At 38.9% G+C, this 24577-nt stretch overlaps 1 protein-coding gene across 2 annotated transcripts in view; it reads left to right on the top strand.

The window, feature by feature from the left end:
* The window catches only part of EPHA4 (EPH receptor A4), a 157906-nt gene extending 135575 nt beyond the window's left edge, over positions 1-22331 (top strand). Inside the window, exons 12-18 of one of the 2 annotated variants that reach the window (XM_017535298.2) lie at positions 3705-3766; positions 4224-4433; positions 6514-6663; positions 10263-10456; positions 13797-13952; positions 14287-15204; positions 19822-22331. In XM_017535298.2, coding sequence (XP_017390787.1) covers positions 3705-3766; positions 4224-4433; positions 6514-6663; positions 10263-10456; positions 13797-13952; positions 14287-14401 — 887 coding nt within the window. In that variant the 3' untranslated portion in view covers positions 14402-15204; positions 19822-22331. Of the gene's footprint in view, positions 1-3704; positions 3767-4223; positions 4434-6513; positions 6664-10262; positions 10457-13796; positions 13982-14286; positions 15205-19821 lie in introns of both variants that reach the window. The other variant, XM_017535299.2, reaches the window with a different exon arrangement.
* The last annotated feature ends 2246 nt before the right edge of the window (positions 22332-24577 follow it).

Raw genomic sequence — 24577 nt, 5'->3', positions numbered from 1 at the left:
GCTATGATAGTGCCACTGTACTTCAGTCCAGGCAACAGAGGCAGACCTTGTCTGTATTTAAAAAAAAAAGAAAAGAAAAAATGAGACATTAGGCCTGGGGGAGGTTGCTAGTAGGACACAAAGTACAAAATCCTTTCGAAAAAGAAATAAGGTGGTTACTAAAGTGGGAGAGAAAGTATACATTATTCAGTTCAGAGATCCTCAAACTTAAACATAAGTAAGAATCTTCTGGAAGGCTTGTCAGGACATGCCTCCTCCTGAGAGGTTTGATTCAGCAGGTGGGGTGTGGCCCATAAGTTTGCAGTTCTAGAGCACTCAGCACAGGTGCAGTCAGTGCTGCTGGTACAGGAAGGACACTTGGAGAACCATTGGCCTGGGGACAAACAACGTGCATACAAGCTCTGCTGCTACTAAAGCTTGTGACCTTGGACTACTCGTTCAATCTCTCTGTTTTGGTTTTCTCATCTGTAAAATGGAGGCAAAAATAGCATTTGCTTTATAAGGTTATTCTGGGGATGAAATAGAATATTTAGAGTGGTTCGCACAATAGCAAATGTTTTCAAAACATACCTCTTATGTGTTCAATGATACTATTATGTCTTAAGAAGTAGGTACGTCTTTCCCCCTCTTCAGAATCTTTAAAAAAAAAAAAAAAAAGGAACCTTGGCGGAAGGATATATAATTTTCTGCCTAAAGTGAGGACTATAATTAGCATAGAATAGCTCTATTTGCTTTTTGAGATTAGTTTTACAGACAGGATATCTTTCTGTTGCCTGTGGCCTTCAGGGCGGCCCAGAGCCCTTCACTAGTTTAATTAAAAGATAACATTCCCTTTAAATACTTTTGCAGGTCCATTTTCTAAAAAGGAGGCTCTGTTCAGCTTAGGGTGTTTTTCCTGTCTCAGACAGTGATTTTCATAGCACCTCTGCAGAAGAAAGAAGAAACAGGGGATCTTTGTATTAAAGTCCCATTGCGCCTCCGAAACGCGTAGCTATTACAGCTGTAACTGTTATAAACGACTGGATGCATTTGCATAATGCAGTTGTCACTGAATTAAAATGATTTAAAATTTCTATTGGAGAAGCTATCCCCTTCCCCCACCCCTTTCCTCCCCACTGCATCCCTGTGTGGTGCAGGGAAGGAGACCCCTCCATCCAAGAGCCCAGCCCAAGTCTATTTTATAAGCCCCTCTGCTTATGGAGACATTAATCTTTATTTCTCTTGTAGAGCTCATAAAAGTTCTGACAAATGGATACTTTTAATAAACAGAAAAAGGAATGTGGAAAAATTGTGAAGATGGTGCCAAGAGTCCGACTAGGGAGGTGTGAGGGTGAAAGGGTAGAGTGGAAGCGTGTGAATTCATTACCAGCAGTTACTTGAGTAACTTTTTAAATTGGCAAGAGGACCGTAAATTCTCTGTAAATTCTCTTTTAGATCCTCTCCTGTCGTCTCCACAGCTCCGGAGGGATCTGGTGAAATGCAAGGAGGTGTTAGTGCACAGCCATGAGAGGCTGCCCTTTCTCATTAGTTGACAAAGTATCTTTTGATGGAGGCAGGTTGATTAACACTCATTTAGACACATTTGTTCTGTCAGAAGACTATGGTCACAAGCTGGGCTTGGTGGCTGGTGCCTGTAATCCCAGCTACTCAGGAGGCTGAGGCAGGAGGATCCCTTGAGCCCAGGAGTTCAAGGCTGCAATGAGCTAATACCACTGCACTCTAGCCTGGGCCACAGAGTCAGACCCTGTCTCATTAAATAAATTATATATATATATATATATATAATTTTTTTTTAAGTATTTTTTTTTAAGTATAAGACCATGGTCACACAGGATAAAAGAATCTGATAACTAAGCATTTCCTATTTATATTGATAGAGTATGTGCAGGCGTCACCCCTGTTGGCAAAGGGAAAAGACATAGAAATGGTTTTACGCATCCTTTGGTCTGCACCAAGATTCCTACTTTTTCTGCCAGCCTTCTTTCCTCACTTGAAAATAAAATGTCCATGGTACTGTTTTATTTTTTATTTTTTTTTGAGATGCAGTTTCACTCTTGTTGCCCAGGCTGGAGTGCACTGATACGATTTCGGGTCACTACAACCTCCTCCTCCCAGGTTTAAGCAATTCTCCTGCCTCAGCCTCCCAAGCAGCCGGGACTACAGGCATTTGCCACTGCGCCTGGCTAATTTTTGTATTTTTTAATAGAGACAGGGTTTCACCATGTTGACCAGGCTGGTCTCAAACTCCTGACCACAAGTGATCCCCCTACCTCGGCCTCCCAAAGTGCTGGAATTATAGGCATGAGCCACCATGCCTGGCCAGTGGGAATATTTTTGATGTATCAAACTGATATTTTATTTTCTTCCACGAGAATATTTTAAGGACCTGTTTTATCCTTAGGAAAAAAAAAAAAAAGCCTAAAGATTCCAACCCTTCACCCCCCAACAATATACCCTTTAGAAAGAAGGAATTTCAGACCTTGAGCCCATTGCTGGTGATCAAGAAAATAAAGAATGGTTCTTATGTCCCAAAGTCCTCAGAGAGTGGACTTTAATGAAAATCTTGTTTTCAACTCATTCCTCTCAGAGCTTAAAATCATTTTTATTTCTTTGCTAAAAAAAGGGGGGGTGGGATGCGGGGGGAACAAGGATCTTCTGGTATTGAATTTAAATTCCTATCTCACATGAAATCATTTACTGAACCTTTCCTGTGACTGTTCTGGGTTTTTTGGTTTGTTTTTTGAGGTAGGCAGTTTAAGGAATCAATCCAAAGCAAGTTTATTCATAGCTAGGAAAAGTGAAGAAAGTCTATTCCTAGCTAGGGAAAGTGAAGAGAAAGGACAGAGCCCTTGAGCTGAGCAAGACAGCGGAGAGAAGATTATATCATGCAGGCTTGGTTTTAAGATGTGTCTGAGGCTGGGCACAGTGGCTCACACCTGTAATCCCAACACTTTGGGAGGCTGAGGGGGGTGAATCATGAGGTCAGGAGTCCGAGACCAACCTGGCCAACATGGTGAAACCCCGTCTCTACTAAAAATACAAAAAATTAGCTGGGCATAGTGGCAGGTGCCTGTAATCCCAACTACTCAGGAGACTGAGGCGGGAGAATCGCTTAAACCCTGGAGGTGGAAGTTGCAGTGAGCTGAGATCCAAGAGCCACTGCACTCCAGCCTGGGCAACAGAGTGATACTCTGTCTCAAAAAAAAAAACGTGTCTGGGTAATGAAGTATTGTAGCATAGCTACTTCTCCCTGAAAGGTGGGTTTCTCTAAATAAAGAAAAGAAGTTTATCTGCCTATTGACTTCCATAGCTTCTTACAAGTGGCTCTTCTGGGGACAAAATACATTAATTATCCTAAAGATTATTTTTGCATTGAAACAAGCCTTCCCATTTATCATTTTCCCCTTTTGCTTGAGGAGCAATTATCCATTCATGTGCTCCCTGGATACCAGAGACCACTTTAGTTAAAGACCTTGTCAACAAGCCACCCAAAGGGTTAACCATCCAGATGGAATTTAAACCTACTCGTCCTTTTAATATTTCATTCCTAGCGCCCCACAGCTGAGGCATAAGCTTGGCTTGTTTTAATTAAATTAGATCACACAAGACAGGTGTCTTGGCAGTAAAATTGTGCGCAGCCCATTTTTATCTCATTAACTGCAGTGCTCATCAAAGGTTTGTGTTTTTCTTTCTGAAAACTCTAGGTAAACCAGTAATGATCATTACAGAGTACATGGAGAATGGTTCCTTGGATGCATTCCTCAGGGTATGTGACTACTTTATATTAAACCCAAGAATGTTGCTATTTTGAAAACTCCTAACAGAGTCCTTGCATTCATTCTGTTTGGTTGTATTCGTGGATTTTTTTTTTTTTTTAATGGGGCAAAGAAGAGGAGAAATGGAGAATGATGTGATTTTTAAGGCTATTAAATAATCCATGTACAATGAGGGTGGTTTTTGATTTATTCTTGTAATATGGAGCTGTTTGAACCATAGATTCATTACAGTTGGATAATGTCCACGTATCACAGGAAGCAAACCCAGCTCCTAGGGTACAGTCTGCTAGTGAGTTAGCGACTTTCGTCAGAAAGGCCTGAAAATAATATTGAAGTTTCATTGCATACCGGTTACAGAGATCCAAAAAGATCCAAGTAATAAATGTTTGGTGAGAATTAATTTGGCTTAATGCTAATGGGATTGTTCCTCGCACCTTTTCTATGCAGAAAAATGATGGCAGATTTACAGTCATTCAGCTGGTGGGCATGCTTCGTGGCATCGGGTCCGGGATGAAGTATTTATCTGATATGAGCTACGTGCATCGTGATCTGGCCGCACGGAACATCCTGGTAAACAGCAACTTGGTCTGCAAAGTGTCTGATTTTGGCATGTCCCGAGTGCTTGAGGATGATCCGGAAGCAGCTTACACTACCAGGGTAAGAAAGATTGGTGACATCGGGGCTTTCGCGCTGGTGAAACTGTTCCTCTCTTCTCACTTTGCCATTGAAACCCTTTGTGATTTTTTTAAAAAATTTTTAAGTTTTCCCATCCCTTGAAGCCTCTTCATATTCCTGCATTCATTTTTAAACCATGTTTCCAAGAAAAGAGGGATTTTGAAGCTGACTCTAGATGTGTGACCATATTAACAGCCACAGACTAAAAGGAATTATCTTTCCCTCTATGGTTTTTTTTTTTTTTTTGAGTGGGGGGGCAAAGTGCTAATGAACAATAAGATGGTGTCTTAAATAAAAAGCGAACTGAGAAGCAAGCATTAAGGATCAGTTTAACACAACAAATGATCAATTACTAAGAAAATCAAATGGTAGCTTTGCTTATTTATTTCATTTTTGCCTTTGTACTTGCCTGCCTATCTTCCTGCCTCTTTCTTCCTTTTTTTTCTTTTTGGTTTTAGATTTTGTATTTGCCTTTTATCTATTCTTTTAAAAAATCCTTATTCCAAATGAGACAAAGCAAAGTTTCTGGTTGGTTGGCTACAAATCTCAGAACAGATATACAGGATTTATAAAACATTTATATCATGCAAGGTTTTCTAGTATCTAATGGCCTTCATTTTACCACTGGTAGATAAGCGGGGATTAGGACACAGTTAAGAGTTTTAAGTACACAGTTAATGGCTGTGCTATCTTAGCTTGACTATCTGAATATAAAATACTAATGGAATAAACACAGAATCATAAAACAGTTATTGGCCATTAACACTGACACTGTTAAAATCAACACAAAGCTGACAGTTACCAGCCATTTTCCCCCTTTAACACTCCTCGTTTTGCATCTGCAATCCCAAGCAATGGAGGGTTTTTGTTATTGTTTGGTTGGGGAGTGGGGAGTATTCTATTTCTTTGGCTCCAATTTTGAACCTTATGCCTGTCTTTTTTTGAATTCCAAGTCCATTCATTTAGAAAAGAATACATCTTTGTGAATGTTGAAGATCTTTTATTTGTTCCCAGTAGTTGGAGAAAGAAAAGTTAAAGGAGACTTCTAGAATGATACATTTACATAGATAAAACCTTAGCCAAATATTTAAGCAGCAGGGAATGCAGCACAAGTGTCCTTCTGTATGTAACAAGGATAAATGCAATACACTGGGTTTTCAGAGTCTACTGCAATGTATCAAAGCAATTTCCAGTACAATTTACTGTCCTGTTTAGTAGCCCTTCCTAATAAAGCAAAGAACATTTTTAAATGATAGCCCTGGGAATACCTCAAGGGTCTGAATTTGCCTTGAATTAATTTTCCCAGGGCGAACTCTAGGACACTGAAAACTTGACTGAAAACATCTTATACCTAAGCATAAACAAGATATTTGAGGCAAGAAAAAAAAGTGCATTTTAAAACTTTTCCAGGGTAATATTCAGTTGCTTTACCATTTTACAAGTTTCTTTTAAATTTAATAGCAACTAAAATCCTACCCTTACTCCATCAAAGTCGGTAATAGCTCTAGTATTTGGTATTATTTGGCTTTCTCTAAAGGCCTGTTCAGCTATCATCTCCCAGCTATTTGGCATGTTTCTCATGCTGTATAAGGGGAGGTAGACTTGTGTGATGGATAGAAGCGTTCGTATTTGAATTCCTTCATTCATGAGTCCTGAAGCAGCATTAAGCATTGCCTTCCTTTGTGCTCCTGGGTGAGAGAATCCAACAAGAAATCAGACAAATGTCAGATACATATCCACTGATATCCCGTGGATAACATATATTTTGTAAAACCTGAGATTTCTTTTTTTCTAGAATAGTGCCTTAAGCAGAGCTCAGATCATAGGTAGGCTTTAAAAACATCATTAGATTACATAGTCACTTCCCTGTGAGCAAAGAAAACATATGAGGAGAACTGTCTTAACCTGGAAGACTTGAGTTAAAACGAACAAGTGTCTTACTGTTTTGAGAGCTGTCTCAAGAACGCTGTTGTCCTGCTTGGCTGGCAGGAACTACATTCAGATCTAAAATGGCACATCAGCGATGTACTTAAGGAATAACTTATGGCTCGAATGTTCGCAGGGTGGCAAGATTCCTATCCGGTGGACTGCGCCAGAAGCAATTGCCTATCGTAAATTCACATCAGCCAGTGATGTATGGAGCTACGGAATCGTTATGTGGGAAGTGATGTCGTACGGAGAGAGGCCCTATTGGGATATGTCCAATCAAGATGTAAGTCTCTATGTTCTGCAATGTATCTTTTCACAATGAGATTCAGAAAGTTCTGCATTACTGTATGATGGAGTGAGCAAGGGGTTTGAAATGATACATTAAACTCAAATTTCTTAATACAGATATATCTAGCAAGGTAGTTCAACATTATAACCAATGACTGTTGATTTCAAGGACAAGAATTAAATGGCTACATGGTACAGCATGGGAGATAGAGACAAACACACATAGATTCATAGATAAACAATATGGGATAGTATTTTTACTTGGTGAACTTTAAAATTATAGTGAAACCAAATTAAACTTTGAATTTTAAAGAGTTTAAAGATTTCCTAATTTTAAAATAATGAAATTTTTAAATTTTCATAATTTTAATTCATAGTGAAACAAAATTAAACTTTGAATTTTAAGAAGCTTAAAGTTTTCATAATACAAAGATTATGAAAAAAATAAATTTCACATAGGAGAAAATGGACATAAAAGGTTTATTGAAAGAAAACTAGTGAATATTTTAAAACTGGCAGCGTTGTAATTAGAGCTTGCCCCTTGAGGACTCTAAAATAAAGCTTCACTCAATGACCCTTGGTAAATTATGCACATCCTTTAAATGTACCATCTGGACTACTTTGTAAGGGAGTATCCACGATGCCTGCAATTTCAGAAAAGGATTCAATAATGACACTAATAAGAATCCAGAGTAATAGAATTTAATTACAAACATCTCCAGTGAGAAAGATAGTAAAAAAAAAAAAAAAAAAAAAAAAAAAAAAAAAAAAAAAAAAAAAAAAAAAAGTAAGAGAAAGTCCTAGATCAAGGGTCTTCCTAGAACATATTTTAGCCAATTCTGGAAAAGTATATGTTTGTTCTGGAAAGACTGGAAATCATATCAAAATTAAATGGCCACCTACACTTTTTGAACTTTCCTAATTTTTTATGTATGTGGTAGACCATTATCAGAGTGCTTACAAATGAAAGGTCTTCAGACTATCAGTTAGAATTATATTTTGGAAACTTCGTTTCAAAAATTCTCTCTGTGGTGGAATGTGACCTATCCATCTGCCTTGTCCTCCTGAAACACCAGGAAGTTGCCCTGCCTTGACAGTTAAGGAACCAGGTGCACTTAAGAAATAGGATTCAGGTCACTTTATCCATCAAAGAATGTTCGGAGCAATAGAGAAAATGATGCATTCCATATCTGGTGGGGCAAAAAGAATTCTCTATGCTGATCAGCCAGATTAAGGGGAATGAAATTGTTCACACTGTATCATCTGTGAATTAATAACAGAAGATTCATAGCAGATGGAAAGAAAGCAGCTAGCCTAAGTGATAGATAATTACAGGCTGGAAAAAGACTATGGAGGTGAATAGCATGTAATCTATTGTTTATGTGATTATGCTATGCAGACAGCTTCTAGTACCTTCTTGTAGCCACGTTTGGATTCAGATTAGAGACTCTCAGAGGGACAAAGACAAAAAGCCTAAATGAGCAAATAGTAAATGTATTTACCGTAATTATTTGATACTTAAGCTTTCTATTTCTTCCATTGAAATTCATGGCCAAATGTACAAGAGCAGAGTATCTAAGGATGTCAGATTTTCCATCCTAAATATGTTCACATCTGTAATTTTGGCAGTTTCTATATATATAATACAATTCTATTGTTTTGAACTTTCAGTTCTCTGGCTTTAACCATGAAAAGGCATCTGAAGCCATTTCTCGTTCACAAATAATATTGACCTATTGTTTGCCCCTGTGTTGGATTCTATATAGAACAGGAATCAATAGGAAATGTATCTGGAGAATTACTTTGATGCGTAGAATTAATTTGGCATATTATGTTAAATGGAGTGAAAGTAACTGTTCAAAATATGTCAAACTTAGCAAGCTTTTTGTTTGGTTTAATCTTCTGCTCCCCAAAATATTTAGCAATAAACTGAGAAAAGATGCTTTGCTAACCTATGAGCCATCTTCCAAGCTGGCAGTGGATCAGGGGCTTATAAAAGAGTATTAATCAGTCTAAGGGGTTATAACAATTTATGTTCCCCTGGCATGAGCCCAGCATTGCTTTCATTTTCCTCAATTAGTGCAAATGTTCTCAAGTCTAGAGTCAACACCATGCACCTGGAAAGCTAAAAGAAACCCAGGTGATGAAACTGACCTAGTGTAATTGCTAGAAACAAATAGAATAAGGTTTAGTAGGACGGCATAGAGAAGTCTACTTTACAGAGAAAAGTAGGTAACACTGATACATGATGATGGCCAAATGCATAGGAGAAAAAGGATCAGAGGGTTTAATAAATCACAAGATGATTTGTTAAACTGAAACGGTGTGCTTGTTAAAAAGCCCACAGTCATACTAATCCATAGACAGTGGACCCAACAGACTCTTTTCTGTTGAAGGCTAATTTCTAAGCAGTCAATAGAACCATCACAGGATGAATCCAATGGGGTCACTGGCATGGCTCAACCACTGGTTATTTCCCTGGCAGCTATCATTTTGATAGAAAGAAAAATAAATGGAGTGATTTAAAAGCAAATAAAACTTTTAGACTCCAAAACAAAATCGCCTCCAGAATCTCAGAGGATACCCATAAACAAAGATAATGAGTAGCCAAAAAACTGTGAAGTGATCCGCCTCTATAAATTTGGCATGTCCTACCATATCACTTTATTGAAATGTATACCCCCAAGTGGGGGAGGATGTCAGAGAAAAGTCTATAAGAAAATAATGTAATGCCTGTGAAGACAGAGTAGGAAAATTAGAATTAGCAAAGAGACTGCTGAATGAGTTATGTATGACTTACTAGGCAAGGAGACCACTCTGGGTGGTCATGGGCAATGAGACAATTATCATCTACCATGATAACTTCCTTCCTTAGATGTGAGATGGTCTCCTTTAAAATGTAAATGCCCCCAAAGAAGAAATTTTTTAAATTGTTTTTTACTTTTTTAAAAAAAATCTACATACCAGCACCTTTAACAGGGTTGACTAACAGCCAACTGAGCCCAGGAATGAAATGCAGAATTGGTGTCTAAGGGTAGAGTAATCCAAAAGAAAAAAATGGCTGGGCATCTGGACTTGGGCTCTGGTGTTGACCTACTAGCTGTCTATGTAAGAGGACAGGGGCTTAGAAGGATGCAAAGAAAATTCCATTTTGGAGACAGCTATTAATTGCTTCCCAAGGGAAGTCTTTAGCACTACTAAGTCAGAGTCTCTTTTGCTAAGAGTGTTTAGGTGTGCTGATGCCGAATAGTAGAACGAAAGGAGGCAGGGGACTGGGGGCGGGAAGCAGGGCCATGTGATCTCTGAGGGCCATCACCAAAACTGATACCATGTTGCTTATCTGATGGGGCTCTAGCCACTTTGGAACATAGATGCGTCTTCCCTTTAGAGTACACCTCATAGCAACAGCTGGCTTCCGTCTCCTGTTGCCAGCGATACTCAGGTCCAGCTTTGGCTTATGTGAAGCAGCTGGAGCTGTTCCCAGACTCAAGCTTGCTGGCAGCTTCATGTACAAGAAACATGCCAGTCAGAAGGGTGAACCTCGAACAGCAGCTTGCCTGGCAGCATAATGTACCATCTTGTTGTCTTCCATAGGTGATTAAAGCCATTGAGGAAGGCTATCGGTTACCCCCTCCAATGGACTGCCCCATTGCACTCCACCAGCTGATGCTAGACTGCTGGCAGAAGGAGAGAAGCGACAGGCCTAAATTTGGGCAGATTGTCAACATGTTGGACAAACTCATCCGCAACCCCAACAGCTTGAAGAGGACGGGGACAGAGAGCTCCAGGTCAGCCATGCTTACTTAATAGTGATGTATGAAAAAACACATTAGAGGAGGCAGGCAAGTGGTGACTCACTTAAATTCCTGTCTTTTCATCAGAGGCCACTTCAGGTCTCTCTGCAACCTGGGTGGCTTCTTTCTCAATTAGTAGAGTATTTAAGGTAGTTCTGTTCAGCATTTTGAATTAGTCTAATACCCGTCAGGCATCGAATAGTTATAAGGAAAACATTTAAATAATAGTAATAAATAATAATAGCAAAGAAATAACTGAAGTACCTATTTTAGGATTCTAGATCTGAAATTTAGGAAGAGGGATGAAATGTACTTTTAGAAGACGTTCAGATCAGTAGCTGCTATAGTTTGAAATGGGGCAGGAACATTGGAATAGTAAGAAATAAACATTAGAAGACAGATATTTAAGCACTGCAGTTTTAAGTTGACTTATAAAGTAATCGTAAGAAAGCGATTCATTAGGTTTCAGTTCTTCTGGTTTTCCTTTTCTGAGTCTTTCAGAGTATAGGAGGAAACAGGGCCAAGATAGAAAATGATCAAGTTACAAAGCATGCAGATGAATGTTTGGGAAGGATTTTAAAGACCAAAACAGTTGAACCACCTGAAAGAGGTAGTTATTTTCTTGGAATGAGCAAAATGAAGAAGTACATCAGTCTCTAAAGAACATAAAGATACTGAACGTCCTGTAAGTTCAGTAAGAACTTTCTACATGGAGAATGGACTTTACTGGAATAAGATTCAGGGTACTTACATATCAGTAGTCTCATCTGAAAGGTTGTAGACCATCTTTATCAGTTAACTTATTTTAGAATACAGGCATAATAGACCAGGTGACTCAGGCTTGCAAGAGGTGAGACACCCACTCATCTCCAAGTCTGAGCTCCTCACAGGCTTCTGTTTCATCATGATCCCCTGTTAAAAACAGGACATTTGCCCCACAATATTCAAGCCCTTCCAGTCTTTGCAGGCCTTATGATGTTCTCCTCCCATGTTTCTCCTGAAAACTTTGCCTAGAGATCCTAGAGAGAAGGAATACACATTACGTGAAAAAAAGAGAACTGTGGACTAGATAGTAGAGATAACCTATATTCTCCTCCAGGTTTTCAAATCCCCGTCATTGGTCACTATACAAAAAGCTCAATGGTCTAGCTCTTTTCAAATAACACTGAAAAGGGGTGAATTAACATTTCACCCCTGCCACTTGGTCACTATGTGAACCTTAAAAAAAAAAAAAAAAGCCTTCTATTATTGTGGGGCTATTTCTTGTTCTGTTCTCCAAGAGGGTGAAATAGATGACAATAAGGCCTCCTTTCCAGATCTAGCTGACTTCTTTGATTTCAAGGTAAAACCTCTTCTACCTTTTAGATCTGTAGCACCAGAGCCTGTGTATTTTGTCTGAGGGTCCACTCAAGGCCAGTTTTTCGGTGTTTGGTGCTTTTTCTGTTAGCACAAGTCATTCAGCCACTATTACTACATAGCATCTGCTTTGCCCCAAAGTACAGAACAAGTTGAGGTATTAGTACACTATTATCAGGTCTAAATTCTTTTCACTGAAGGTACTTAAATAGCCTTGAAGCTTATTATGGCTTGCTGATAATGAGAGGTGTATAACATGGTATGTGACTCAGCACAAAATTAGGCTAATGTCAGTGTACCACCAAGAGCCCAAAGACTTCCAGAACAAGCTTAAGAACAACCCTTAGAATTAATTGACATCAAGTGAAGATATTTTCATTGTAAGGTCATTTTGACCTTGTCAGTGCTCAGAGCCTACACTTTCCTCATGAATGCTTTTGGCTTAAAGTCAAAAGTGAATGCAAACTGTTGGCTTTTGTCTAATAACAAATATTGCTATACATCTACACTCAACTGAATATCCAGAATTCTATGTGGTAACATTTGTTATTGACTCAAAATTAAGAGAAAAATTAACCTTGATTATTTTTGCTGTCAACATTTACAGAATTTTACTCAGAAAATCAAACTTAATTGAAATAACGGACACAAAAGAAAGATTACAATGGCAAAGTATTATTTGAACACAAAACTGATTGATGAAACAAATGTTTGTCAAAATATTTATATAAAAAAGAAATAATTCAAGTCAATTTAGATAAAAATGAAAAATTTTTAAATGGAATTGGATTAATTCTGCTTTGTAGAAATTAATTAAGGCATTATATCGACTTAATTTTGTTTTTATAAGGAAAGGGTTTTTGGCTGAAAATTTAGTAGTAATGATATAATTCTGATTTAAATGTTTGTACTTAAACATAGTATCACCTTGAAAATCAGGTCAAAATGTTAAGATCAAACAGATGCTGTAATTTTTAAAGAAAACGGTAGTTCAAAAACTATGATTTAACAAGTAGCAGTATTTCTCTACAGGTTATTATGGTAAAGGTAGTATAAATACCCCCATGAAGGTCTACTCTATGATTATTAAGCAACTGGATGATGAAGATGACTAACTATAATTCTCTTAATAGTTTTTATTAGTAAATGATTTTTTTATATGTCAATATCATTAGGAAAGGCAGAATTCCTGCCTGTAGCTGCTCGCAACAGTGACCTAATAGAAAACACCTGGCCTAAGAAATGAGTAAACTAATAAATAAGTTAATAAGAAGTGCTTTGAATTTGTTGAAATCATTATTTAGGAACCCCAGCAAGGGAATACGAGAAGCACATTCCACAAGCCAAACAATGATCAAAGTGGCCATTCTTCTGCCAGCCTTGGCACTCGTGCTGGTCAAGCATGGGTTGATTAAAGAGGGGATTAACTCCCTGCTGTCCCAAGTTTGTTTGAATGCCCCAAGCCTGCCTGCAGACCTGGCTGGAAGCATGCTGGACTTGAATTCTTGCTGTTTTCTCTGCTTCCATCCAGTCTGGCAGGTTGCAAGCTCACGATTTTCCTTACTTACACTTCACTAGGGTTTCCATAGTTGCTGAACCAAAGTCTGTAATATTCAGTGCTGGCAGGGACTGGACTCTTTCTGCAAAGACTGAACAGGTTTCAGCCATGAGGGCTCTCCCAGTCTTCACCTCAGGCTTGGGTGTTAAAAGACTTGCTATGAGCGTGAATGCCCTCAGAGTGCCACATAAAACAAGCGCAGGAAATAGAATTAAGAACAAATAGGATGATTGATACATGCTGTAGCAGCTTTGTGAAATTAAGAGCAAAATATGGCATGGTTACATTTAACAACATTTGTTCCATGTAAAACCTCTTAGGTTTTCAGTTCTCCTTGCCTATTTTGGGCAATCTGATTTCTGAGTCTTCCTGTCTCCCTGGTAGCTCCATTCTGCTTATACCTTCTTGTTATGTTTCTAGACCTAACACTGCCTTGTTGGATCCAAGCTCCCCTGAATTCTCTGCTGTGGTATCAGTGGGCGATTGGCTCCAGGCCATTAAAATGGACCGGTATAAGGATAACTTCACAGCTGCTGGTTATACTACCCTAGAGGCTGTGGTGCACGTGAACCAGGAGTAAGTACTCAACGATGTAACACCAAAGGGTAAATCTAGATTTAATAGTATTTTCTTTTTCTTTTGCTTTGAGCTGCATAATCATCCTACTCATTTAAAAAAAAAAAAAAAAAAAAAAACTGGAATGCCTCTCATTTTGATTGAGTATAATTTTATACAGCCTCTATAAAGTATCTACATTGTTGCATTAAATTGCTTAAACATTTTAATACACCTGCCTTGTTGTGCTGTATTAATTGTGGCTGATTCAAATGTGTGTCTGCATGAAGCCCGAGAAAAGAGATTGTCAGCCCCCATGACTTTTGCTGTTCCTCTTTTGTCGCCCTACGTACAGGGACCTGGCAAGAATTGGTATCACAGCCATCACGCACCAGAATAAGATTTTGAGCAGTGTCCAGGCAATGCGAACCCAAATGCAGCAGATGCACGGCAGAATGGTTCCTGTCTGAGCCAGGACTGAATAAACTCAAAACTCTTGAAATTAGTTTACCTCATCCATGCACTTTAATTGAAGAACTGCACTTTTTTTACTTCGTCTTCGCCCTCTGAAATTAAAGAAATAAAAATATCTGCAGCATTGCTTGGTGTACAGATTGCTGAAACTGTGGGGCTTACAGAAATGACTGCCGGTCATTTGAATTAGACCTGGAACAAATCTTTTCTCAGAAGTACTTTTCTGTTCATCACCAGTCTGTAAAATACATGTACCTATAGAAATAGAACACTGCCTCCGAGTTTTGATGCTGTAATTGCTGCCGGACACTGAGCTTCTGAGACATCCCTGATTCTCTCTCCATTTGGAATTACAACCATTGTATTTTGTTTGTGGCATAAATTACCGTCATCTCTCTTTCACTGGAATGGAGACCATGCCCAGGAACATTTTTTTAAGGACTCAGTTGTGGCTTTTAGGGCTTGGTTCATACCATGGGGAAAAAAAAAATCCTAGGAGAAAGCAACGTGGCTCATAGTGTTGCCTCTTCAGTGCTCAAGCCACCTGGTAGATTCCTATGACCCGGGGGCTGGAAAGAAAGGGAAAGTGGATTTAAAAATATATATTCAAAACCCCAAGCCCCATAACCCCTAACTGGACAAATGAGGTCTGCTTCTTTGGGCCTGAGACTGTGCCATATAAAGTCTTATTTTGGGACTCTACAAACTTGTTGTAACTACCTTATGGATAATGGGCTGTGACAATCTTGAATAGGGAACTTCACACTTCCCTCTAAAGAAGCAACCCCAAATCTGCAAGGTAAGTCCAAAAACCAAGAATGAATCTTTCTCCAGTGGAAACTTACTTTGTGTTTTCAAGTCGATCTCATTCAAAATACCGAAAACAGAAAAATACTCTTTCATGTATCTCGGATTATGTTGATGTTTTTCATGATTGCAGTCCTTTTATTGACAGTGAGAGAGAGACCAAACACAGTACGGTTTCCCTGCTATTCTTCCGGGGAGAAGTGATATATGAACCAGATGAGGTCAGGCTGCTCAGAGGGATGATGCTGGACACTTGCTGGCTGCTGGCTGTTGCTCTTCTTCACAAAGGGCTCCTGTCCTTTGGTGCCATTAATTCATGGTACACCTACTTACCACCTTCTGGGCACCAGTCAGCAAGCACAGGAGCATTTCTCTGTGTCCTTTTTGGGTCATGGGTCCCGTCCTTTGGAGAGTTTACCTCCATGAAGAACTACTGGGGAGACTTTTCTGTTAGCCTTGTTTTCTGTCCTGCGCTAGGAAGGTCTGTCCCCATACAGGGCCACGCAAAGAGGATTTACCAAGATGTCAGCGGTGAGACTTGGAACTCACCTCGGCTTCCTCATGATCAGAAAGTTGACCTACTGAAAAATACACTATTCATTCATAAGCCTATTAGCTTTCAACACTTCTATTTTTACATCCCAGCATTGAGTTTCTTCATTCCTAAAAGCAAAGGACGTAACTTTGGACTGGACATATTTTAACTTTCTTTCTCTCTCTCTCTTTTTTTTTTTTTTTTTTTTNTTTATCACTTTCAAATAAGAGTTTGGCTGATTTTAATGACCTTTTTTTCCCCTTGGTTTTATCCTGAAAGCTATTTCTTATAGAGCAAGGAATGTTAAATTTGATGCTGTCAAATGATGACAGTTTAGTAAAAACCTTTTTTGCAACATTAGTTGTAAAAGCTTTTCTGTTCTGAAGGAATGTTAAAATTGTTTTTAAAACTACTCCAACAATTTTTGTTTTATCATCACTTTTGCAGAGGCCTGGAGTTCTGGATATTCATGTTAAAAGCTAACAAATGTAGGACTTTTTTTTTTGCTTTGTTAAAAATAATTAATAATAATAATTATTATTATTATTATTATTTTGAGACAGAGCCTCACTCTACTGCCCAGGCTGGAGTACAGTGACGCAATCTTGGCTCACTGCAACCTCGGCCTCCTGGGCTTAAGCAATTCTGCCTCAGCCTCCCAAGTAGCTGGGATTATAGGCACTCACAACCCACGCCTGGCTAATTTTTGCATTTTAGTAGAGACGGGGTTTCACCATGTTGGCCAGGTTGGTCTCGAACTCTTGACCTCAGGCAATCCACCTGCTTCGGCTTCCCAAAGTGCCAGGATTACAGACATGAGCCAACGTGCCCAACTGGCATTATATTTTAACTAACAAGGAAATGTTACCGTGCATACATTGAGTAATTAAAAGTGTTTTTTTTTTTTTCTTAAAGTCAACAACTTAAGGTATTTTTTAAACACTGAACATATGAAAAGCAGACCATTTCAAAAGAGAATATGTCCGTTTTGAAATAGCCTAACAAATTAACATTATATACTACGCTGGTGTTGTTTTGTTCCTGCTCGGCAGGTATTTCTGTAAATGAAGTAATCAGGGAAGGATCAAAAGAGAGGTGAAGTATGAAATCTTATTTTATCCAAAGGTCGCCTTCTGAATCTTAAAAATTTTACCATATGCATACGTTAGAGTGAAAGCCAATGGAAAAGCCAAAAAAGGACTTTCCAAGTGCCTAAAATAATATCCAGCAAGAGTAAAAGTGTTGACTCTCTCCACTGCCTCCGTGAAGTTTCAGAAGAGAAATGTGAGAACAATAGGAATGAAGCATTGTTTCCCAGGGCGCAGAGCCAGACTCTGGCATCCGGACAGCTATGGATTCTAAAGCCAACTGAAATGTTGACACTGGGAAATTCACTCCACTTTTCTTTTATAACTCAGTTCCTCCACCTGGAAATTAGAGAGATAATGATACCTTAATAATAACACCTTTCCTAATGCATGGTATTGTTGCTAGTGTGTATGAAACACTCTTAAGTAAAACACGGTGAGCTCCACAGAAGAAAGGTGCACTTCTTCCTCCAACCTTGTCCAAGTCTTATTCATCTGTCTTTCACTTGTGATCCAAATATTTTATTACAAAATGCCAGAGTGGGGTGAAATGAAGTTCAGTGGTAGGGGGTCACGCAGTGAAGCTTCTTCACTTTAAATGGACTTATGAGAGTTTGGGGGTAAATGCATATTTATACAATGCTGGTAGACCTATCAGGTTATGCTGGCAGGATAAACATGCGTTATTTAGCCTTGACGTTTATAAAACTATTATTTTATAATGGGAAAGACAGTGATACACACGAGCTCAATTCTATTGCAATGAAAAGAACTGGATGGTAAAGACATTTTGATGTCTTCACGACTGACTCAAAGGAACAAGCCTTTGTTTATTTAGTCACAATGAATTCTCCTTAACTCATGACACTACATAGACGCCACAGGCTTTGTCTGGTCTCTGTTTAAGAAATCTCCCGTGATAAAGGAGTTGCCTGAATTCAACGGTGAGGCGAAGACTTATTTCACTCAACTCTTCATTCTGGCATTAAGTAGATATAACCCTTCACATTCCTGTGTGTTTCACTTCACACATCCAGTCATTTTCACATACATGCCAAGTCCCCAAACTGCCCACTTAATAGTACACATATGTTTATGTAATATATCTTACTATCCAGATTTAAATGGAGAAGGAATTGGCAGACTGAAAGGCAACATGTGTTTGTGAGACCATTCTTTCTCCTCTAAGAATTTGTAGCAGCAAAAGAAACCATCACCCACCTAGTGTGCCCACAGGATATGGAATGCACTCTGGAGTTTTAAGATTATATTTATGTGCTCCTCATTCTTCACATTAATACCTGCTCACCTGCTGAAATCCCTGCACATTCAGGTTTCAAAAACTGTATTCAATGGACTTGACTGATTTCCAGAGAGAAAATAGTTAGAAAATAGATTTGATCCTTTTTCCTTCATTTTTATATTATTGTCAAAATAAATAGCCTTAGTAGCTAACAAATGGCTTCTTGAAGATATGGGTGGTTATCTTCAATAAGATATGGTAGTTATCTTGAAGATATGGGTAGTTATCTTCAATGAGATATGGGTAGTTATCTTGAAGATATGGGTAGTTATCTTCAAATACCCTAACCCACATTCATAAATTTAAATTGCTCAAATAACAATTTGTCTCTGGATAACTAATGAGCAAAGTTTCTCTCTGTTTTTTGGAGACAGGGTCTAACTCAGTCACCACTGGAGTGCAGTGGCGCGCTCATCGCTCGCCACCACCTGTGTCTTCCAGGCCAAAGCAATCCTCCCACCTCAGCCTCCTGAGTAGCTGGGACCACAGGTGTGCATAACCATGCCTGGCTATTTTGTTTGTTTGTTTTTGTAAAGACAGGCTCTTACTCTTTTGCCCAGGATGGTCTCAAACTCTTGGGCTCAAGCCGTCCTCCCTCCTTGGCCTCCCAAAGTGCTGGGATTACAGGTTTGAGCTACAACGCCTGGCCAGAAAAGTATTTCTGTCTCTCCAAATAAAGTGTTTTCTACAATTTTAAATATGGTCATTTACCAAAAAAAAAAAAATTAAGTTTTATTTTTCTCTACACGATAAATGTACACATAGGCAAAACAAACGTGATTTCATGAAATAGGCAAAAAATTACTGCCCTTCACTTGAGGCCACCAGCTGCTAAATATGGCCACCGTTGGGGGAGGTATAGCCCAATAAGTAATCTGAAGAGTCGGTTGTTACAAATGAAAGAAGGGAACTTACTTCCTTTGGTTTGAGTTGATTATTTGACACATATATGGACAATGAGGAGCCATGAGGATTCCATTGCTGCATACCAGCCTTGTTCGATCCCAGGCTGATGTCTAGAATTCTAGCCTGCAGCTGATTAATTCTTGGTATACAAAAGGCGGCATGAGCCCAGACCTCTGTCATTGACAGAGCAAGTCTCTCCTTGTGTCCCATGTTCCCTTTCTCCTGCCTGTTTACACGTAAAGAGCATGGCTCTTTCACTACATTATGTACTTCTATTTGTCAGGAGTTACTCTCTTGTTAAGAAAAACAAACACTTCTTTTCACTTCTTAGTTTGCATTTTTTTCAGTCATTATTGTTGACTTCAGATTGTGAACTGAAGTCAGGATTTTCATTTCTAAGACAGGCTGTTCAACATAGTGGTTAAAACATAAATATCGACTAGGACTTTGTGGGGTCTAATCCCAGCCTTGCCACTCTAGAGGGTATGGCATTGGGTAGGGTACTTAGCTTCCTTATGCCTCAGTTTCCTCATCCATATAATGGAGATAAGAATAGTACCTATCTCAGAGTTGTGATTAAGCTGTTAGTGAACATTTTTGTTATTATAATTGCTATTTTTCAGAAAAGGAAAATATAATTCGTGATTTCCCCTGAACTACTTTTACTGAAGGATATCAACTTCTATGAGCCTATATATTCTTTCTTAAAATAGTGGTTGACAACTGGCTAGCAGTATTGGTGGCGTTTTGTCTAAAGTCTTGCTCTTTTATCTGCAGGGAGTAGATTCTGCTATCTTGGCCTCACAGCCCTTCCTGTTGATTACAAAGCCCATGGAAGAAAACAGAACACACCCTTCTCAGTTCCGTCTAAATGTGTTTCTTCTGCTTCAATTACACCAGTTCTGGGGCAAAGAGACTGATGAAACAACACCCATACCTGAAAAGAATAAATGTGTCTCTTTCAAATCCCCTTTCCCAGTGAAAGAAACAGCAAAACACTTAAGATTCAGCATCTGTTCTCCACCTGCACCGAGGAATGCACTGTTTGCAGCACCAGCTCTGCAGAGCCCTTGCCCCGGACTCTTTGCTGTTTTATTTATATGTATTTCCATATTTCATTCCTGTATGTCACTGCTGCATTGGTGTGGCAGCCAGTGACCAAATGCTACAGGTCTTACTATGGACACCAGGTCAGGTGCAACCACACAAAACAAAGCCAGTTCCATGAGCTGCCTACGATATGCATTGCGGAAGTAACATTTTACCCAGGGTGTGCCATTGCAGTGATATAAATATATTTTTTTCTTAGACTAAATATGAGCTGACTATCTCTTTTGATGTGTGTACATAGGTATGAGTGTGTGTGTATGTGTGTATGTCTGTGTGTGTGTGTATGTGTGTGTAGCCTCATGCTTAGAACTACCCGTGAATGTTGTGGAATGCTATACCTGGAGAGATCTGGTTTTCCACCAGTTTCAAGATGAAGAGCCACATGATGCAGTGACCCTGGAGACCGTCCCCTTGGAAAGACAACCCAGAGATGTTCAGTGTCCTGTATCTATACATGTATTTTATAGCTGTCACACTAACCTTAATAAGAATTCTACAGCTTTGGACAGAGGCATTCTCACCTTAATGGTGAAGTAATTTAAAATATAAATCCATTCAGGTGACAACCCATCATCAAAATTACAAATTCTGATTGAACTCATCTGAATCATCAGTTCCTTGATGGAGAGAGAGAAGGAGATGGAATGTGTCTGGTAACCCCAAATGGAGTAAAAGTAGCCTTTGTTTTCCTGCATAAATGGACTTGTTGAATGCGAACAAATATATGCAATTCATATACTTTTGGACATGAACGTAGATATGTGTGTCAGCTTTGAGATGATGTGTCCTGGATTAATACTTTGTCTCCCAATATCACAGAAAAATACATGCCAGTGACTCTTGAGGTTAAGGTAGTTGGGATGAAATGGCCTCAGGCAATTTCAGATTCCCAAATTACCCGGAAGGTTCTACAGTCATTAATATGTAGCTAACTCCTATTGCCCTCACAAGAGCATCAGCCTTCTAGAATCAGAGCTCCGGAGTGTGAAGATTCAATATTGATATATGATATGTATACCAAACTCCAGCCAACTTACTGCCATTTTTCGTAATCTGAGTGGCTGCCTTGCTTATCCTAAGCTATGGTTGCAGAAACTGTGGCCATTTATATAAGCTATAACATCAAATCAGGGAAAAATAAGGAAAAAAAAAAAGATTCTGAACCATTTATTGTTGAATAAGTAGAGAAAATCATCGATAAATATTTATTACATTCTGACAGGGTGTGTGCGGCATTGTATTCTATGCCAGAGTGACAAAGTTAATTCACCCCTTTTTGGGGACCTTAATATATTTTTTAAGGGATGTGCCTATGCATTGATGCCTGAAAAAATATGTATAAAGAAATGAGGTTGAATCTCTGAGCAGATCATCTTTTCCAGAGGTAAGAGCAGGAGGCCAACTTTCAGGGTCTGGGTCTAGCCCTTGAGCAAGCCCTGGCCGAGTCAGCTTCAATGCTAACTCACGGGCTGATCTGTAGAGCAGCGGGATGCTACTCCCCTGCACCAAATCAAGTAGCTTCACCTTGTGTATGTAGGCCCCAAGTTATTTTTTAGCAATCTTATGAATGGAATGTTCTGGTGTGTTGAAAAACGTTCTTATTTTAAAGAAAGGTTGTGCTCACTACACTGCTGGTGTGTGTGTTCCGAGACCTCTTGTATTCAATCTGTGAAGGATATGTGTATTAATCCATACACCCGTGTAGCCTCAATATTTGTCTGAAGACACTTAAATTCTGACCTGTAAAGGAAAGTTCTAGAAGCAATATTTTCACTTATTTAACATTCTCCAAACAACATCAAGCATTGATACACACTGAAGAGTGCATTTATTTTTTGTATCACTCTAAGTATGTTGGAATATGCAAGGACTGTGGTTAAAATTAGAATGTATAAGGCATATTATAATTTAGTTCATACCGAAAAAGAAATTAACAGAACATTGTTTGGTTCACACGTTCCAAAATTTGAGTGATTTCTTGAGTTAGACATAGATTTTCTATATTGTTTTAATTTGTCAAGGTATTTTTCTTCCCTTCATGAACTTTAGGTACACATAACTTATGTCATTTATTTATGGTCTTTTATACCTAGTTTGTAAAATTGTAAAATAGCAAACTAAATGCAAAGAGTTTGCATTTGAAAATAATAAAGTAGTTGCCGTATACAACCCTGAAATCTAATTGTCTTTTCAATAACTTGCTATATATATGGTGTGCCTAGATGAATTAATTATTTGTTGTCATTTAATTAAAACAAAAAATCTTAAATTCCAACTGAATATACTTAGAGGTTAAAAATTATTATCTTCTAAAGATTCCTCACCCTTGAGAACAACGCATTTGAAAATCTGACTTAGACCATTGTAATTAAGACTACAGACTTTGGTTGACATGCAGGCTTCACCACTTACTAATTATACAGTCTAGGGCAAGTCTCTTAACTTCTCTCTGCCCATTTCCTTTCTTGTATGATAATTACAATGCAAGAGCTTTAAAAAGATTAAATATATTGAAACATTTAGCACAGTGTCTAACATCCAGCCAGAACTCTACAAATGGTGATGATTCTTGGTAGCCTTTCTGATGATATAAACTTTCTTCTTCAATACCCCCAGTTTTATACCCTCTCTTAAATCCTTATCACCAATCCAAGCAACCAGCTACCCATCCTTGCCAGGTGCTTTCAACCTAGGATCCATGGATCCTTGAGGGTACACTGGTGCTCCAGCACGTCCGACAGCATCCCTAAGACTGAGCAAATGTCAATTATTATATTTGCATATATGTTTTGATGGGGAGGTTTTCAAAATTTCATCAAATTCTAAATTGCTACGAGATACCAAAATTTTAAGGACTGTGGTTTTTAGGATGCATGCTCTCTTCGTGATGCTGTTTCATTAAAATTATCAATTGGGCAAAGTCCCTATTGATCGAACATCAGGTTTAAGTTTTATTTTAGTATCTCAGCTAAAGCCCCTAAGAGCAGCAGTTGGCTTAAGAGGGCAGGGGTGTGCCTTTGTGTTACTGGCAACATTGTGCAACATGGGTCTTAAACAGAATTTCAGAACCTGGATTATGTCTGGTTACTTTGTGTTTATGCCTTACTTAAGCTGCTCTCTAGAATCAATTATATTAATACGGATGGTAGTTGGCTGCATATCTGTGACTTGAAAGAGATTAGGTTTGGCATTTTCTCCCTCATTTGTTTGATAAGACAGAGTGTCAACCCGCAAAGTGTTTTTCCCTGCATGTTCTTAAATGAGCTGGTAGGGTTGTATCAAAATTGCCACATCATTTTTTTTAATTTTTTTTTTTTTTTTTTTTAGATAGTCTGTCATGGAGGCTGAAGTGCAGTGGTGTGATCTCAGCTCACTGCAACCTCCACCTCCCAGTTTCAAGTGATTCTCCTGTCTCAGCCTCCCAAGTAGCTGGGACTATAGGCGTGCCTCACCACACCCACCTAAGTTTTGTATTTTTAGAGGAGCCAAGGTCTTGTCATGTTGGCCAAGCTAGTTTCAATCTCCTGACCTCAGGTGATTCACCAGCCTCAGTCTCCCAAAGTGCTGAGATTAGTCATGAGCCACTGCACCCCGCCTAAATGTATAAGTTTAAGAAGTACAAGTGCAGCTTTGTCACATAGATATACTGCATAGTGGTGAAGTTTGAGCTTTTAGTTTAACCATCACCCAAAGAATGTACATTGTACCTGTTGAGTAATTTCTCCTCCCTCAGCCCCTTCTCACCCTCCTACTTTTCAAAGTCTCCAATGTCTATTATTCCACATGCAGTGTCCAGACACAGGTAAGATTGACAGTAATTTTGAGATTAATTTTAGTGTGGTGTAACATTGCATTTCATATCATTTGGGCTAATGAATGCAAGCTTCTAATAAATGACCCCATATTCTCAGTGGCTTCACAGACAAAATTTATTTCTAGCCTAATTCACAGTGTGATGAAGATCCAGAGGATTTTCCTGGCAACTGTTTTCCATGCAGTGACTCATGGATCCAAGCTCCTTCCCAATTGCAACACTGCCATGTTCATTATGTGACCAACGGCACCACATAAGGGGAAGAAAATGCGGACAATTGTGTTGAAAGCTTTATGACCTGGTTTAGAAAAAGCTTCTGTTTCGACTCCCCTTATCTCATTGGCCAGAACCCAATCACATGAACCAATCATAACCATGCAGGCTGAGAAATGTAGTCGTCTTGTAAGCATAGGAAGAGGAACTGAAAGTGTTGTGTGGCTGGAGAGTCGACCACAAGTACAAAGGAAAATCATCACCTAGAAAAAGTCAGGGGAAGTGTCTTGTAGACGCAAATGCAACTACAAGCTTTGAGTTTGATCTTCCACAGGCATCAAATGGTCACTTCCCCCAAGATGCTGAGAAGCACGAACAACATTCAGACTTGCTGTA

This window comes from Cebus imitator, unplaced genomic scaffold (genome assembly GCF_001604975.1).
Source record: "Cebus imitator isolate Cc_AM_T3 unplaced genomic scaffold, Cebus_imitator-1.0 Scaffold91, whole genome shotgun sequence".
NCBI classification, from domain to species: domain Eukaryota; kingdom Metazoa; phylum Chordata; class Mammalia; order Primates; family Cebidae; genus Cebus; species Cebus imitator.
Note: the sequence above shows the minus strand (reverse complement) of the source record. Positions and strands in the feature narration are given on the sequence as shown.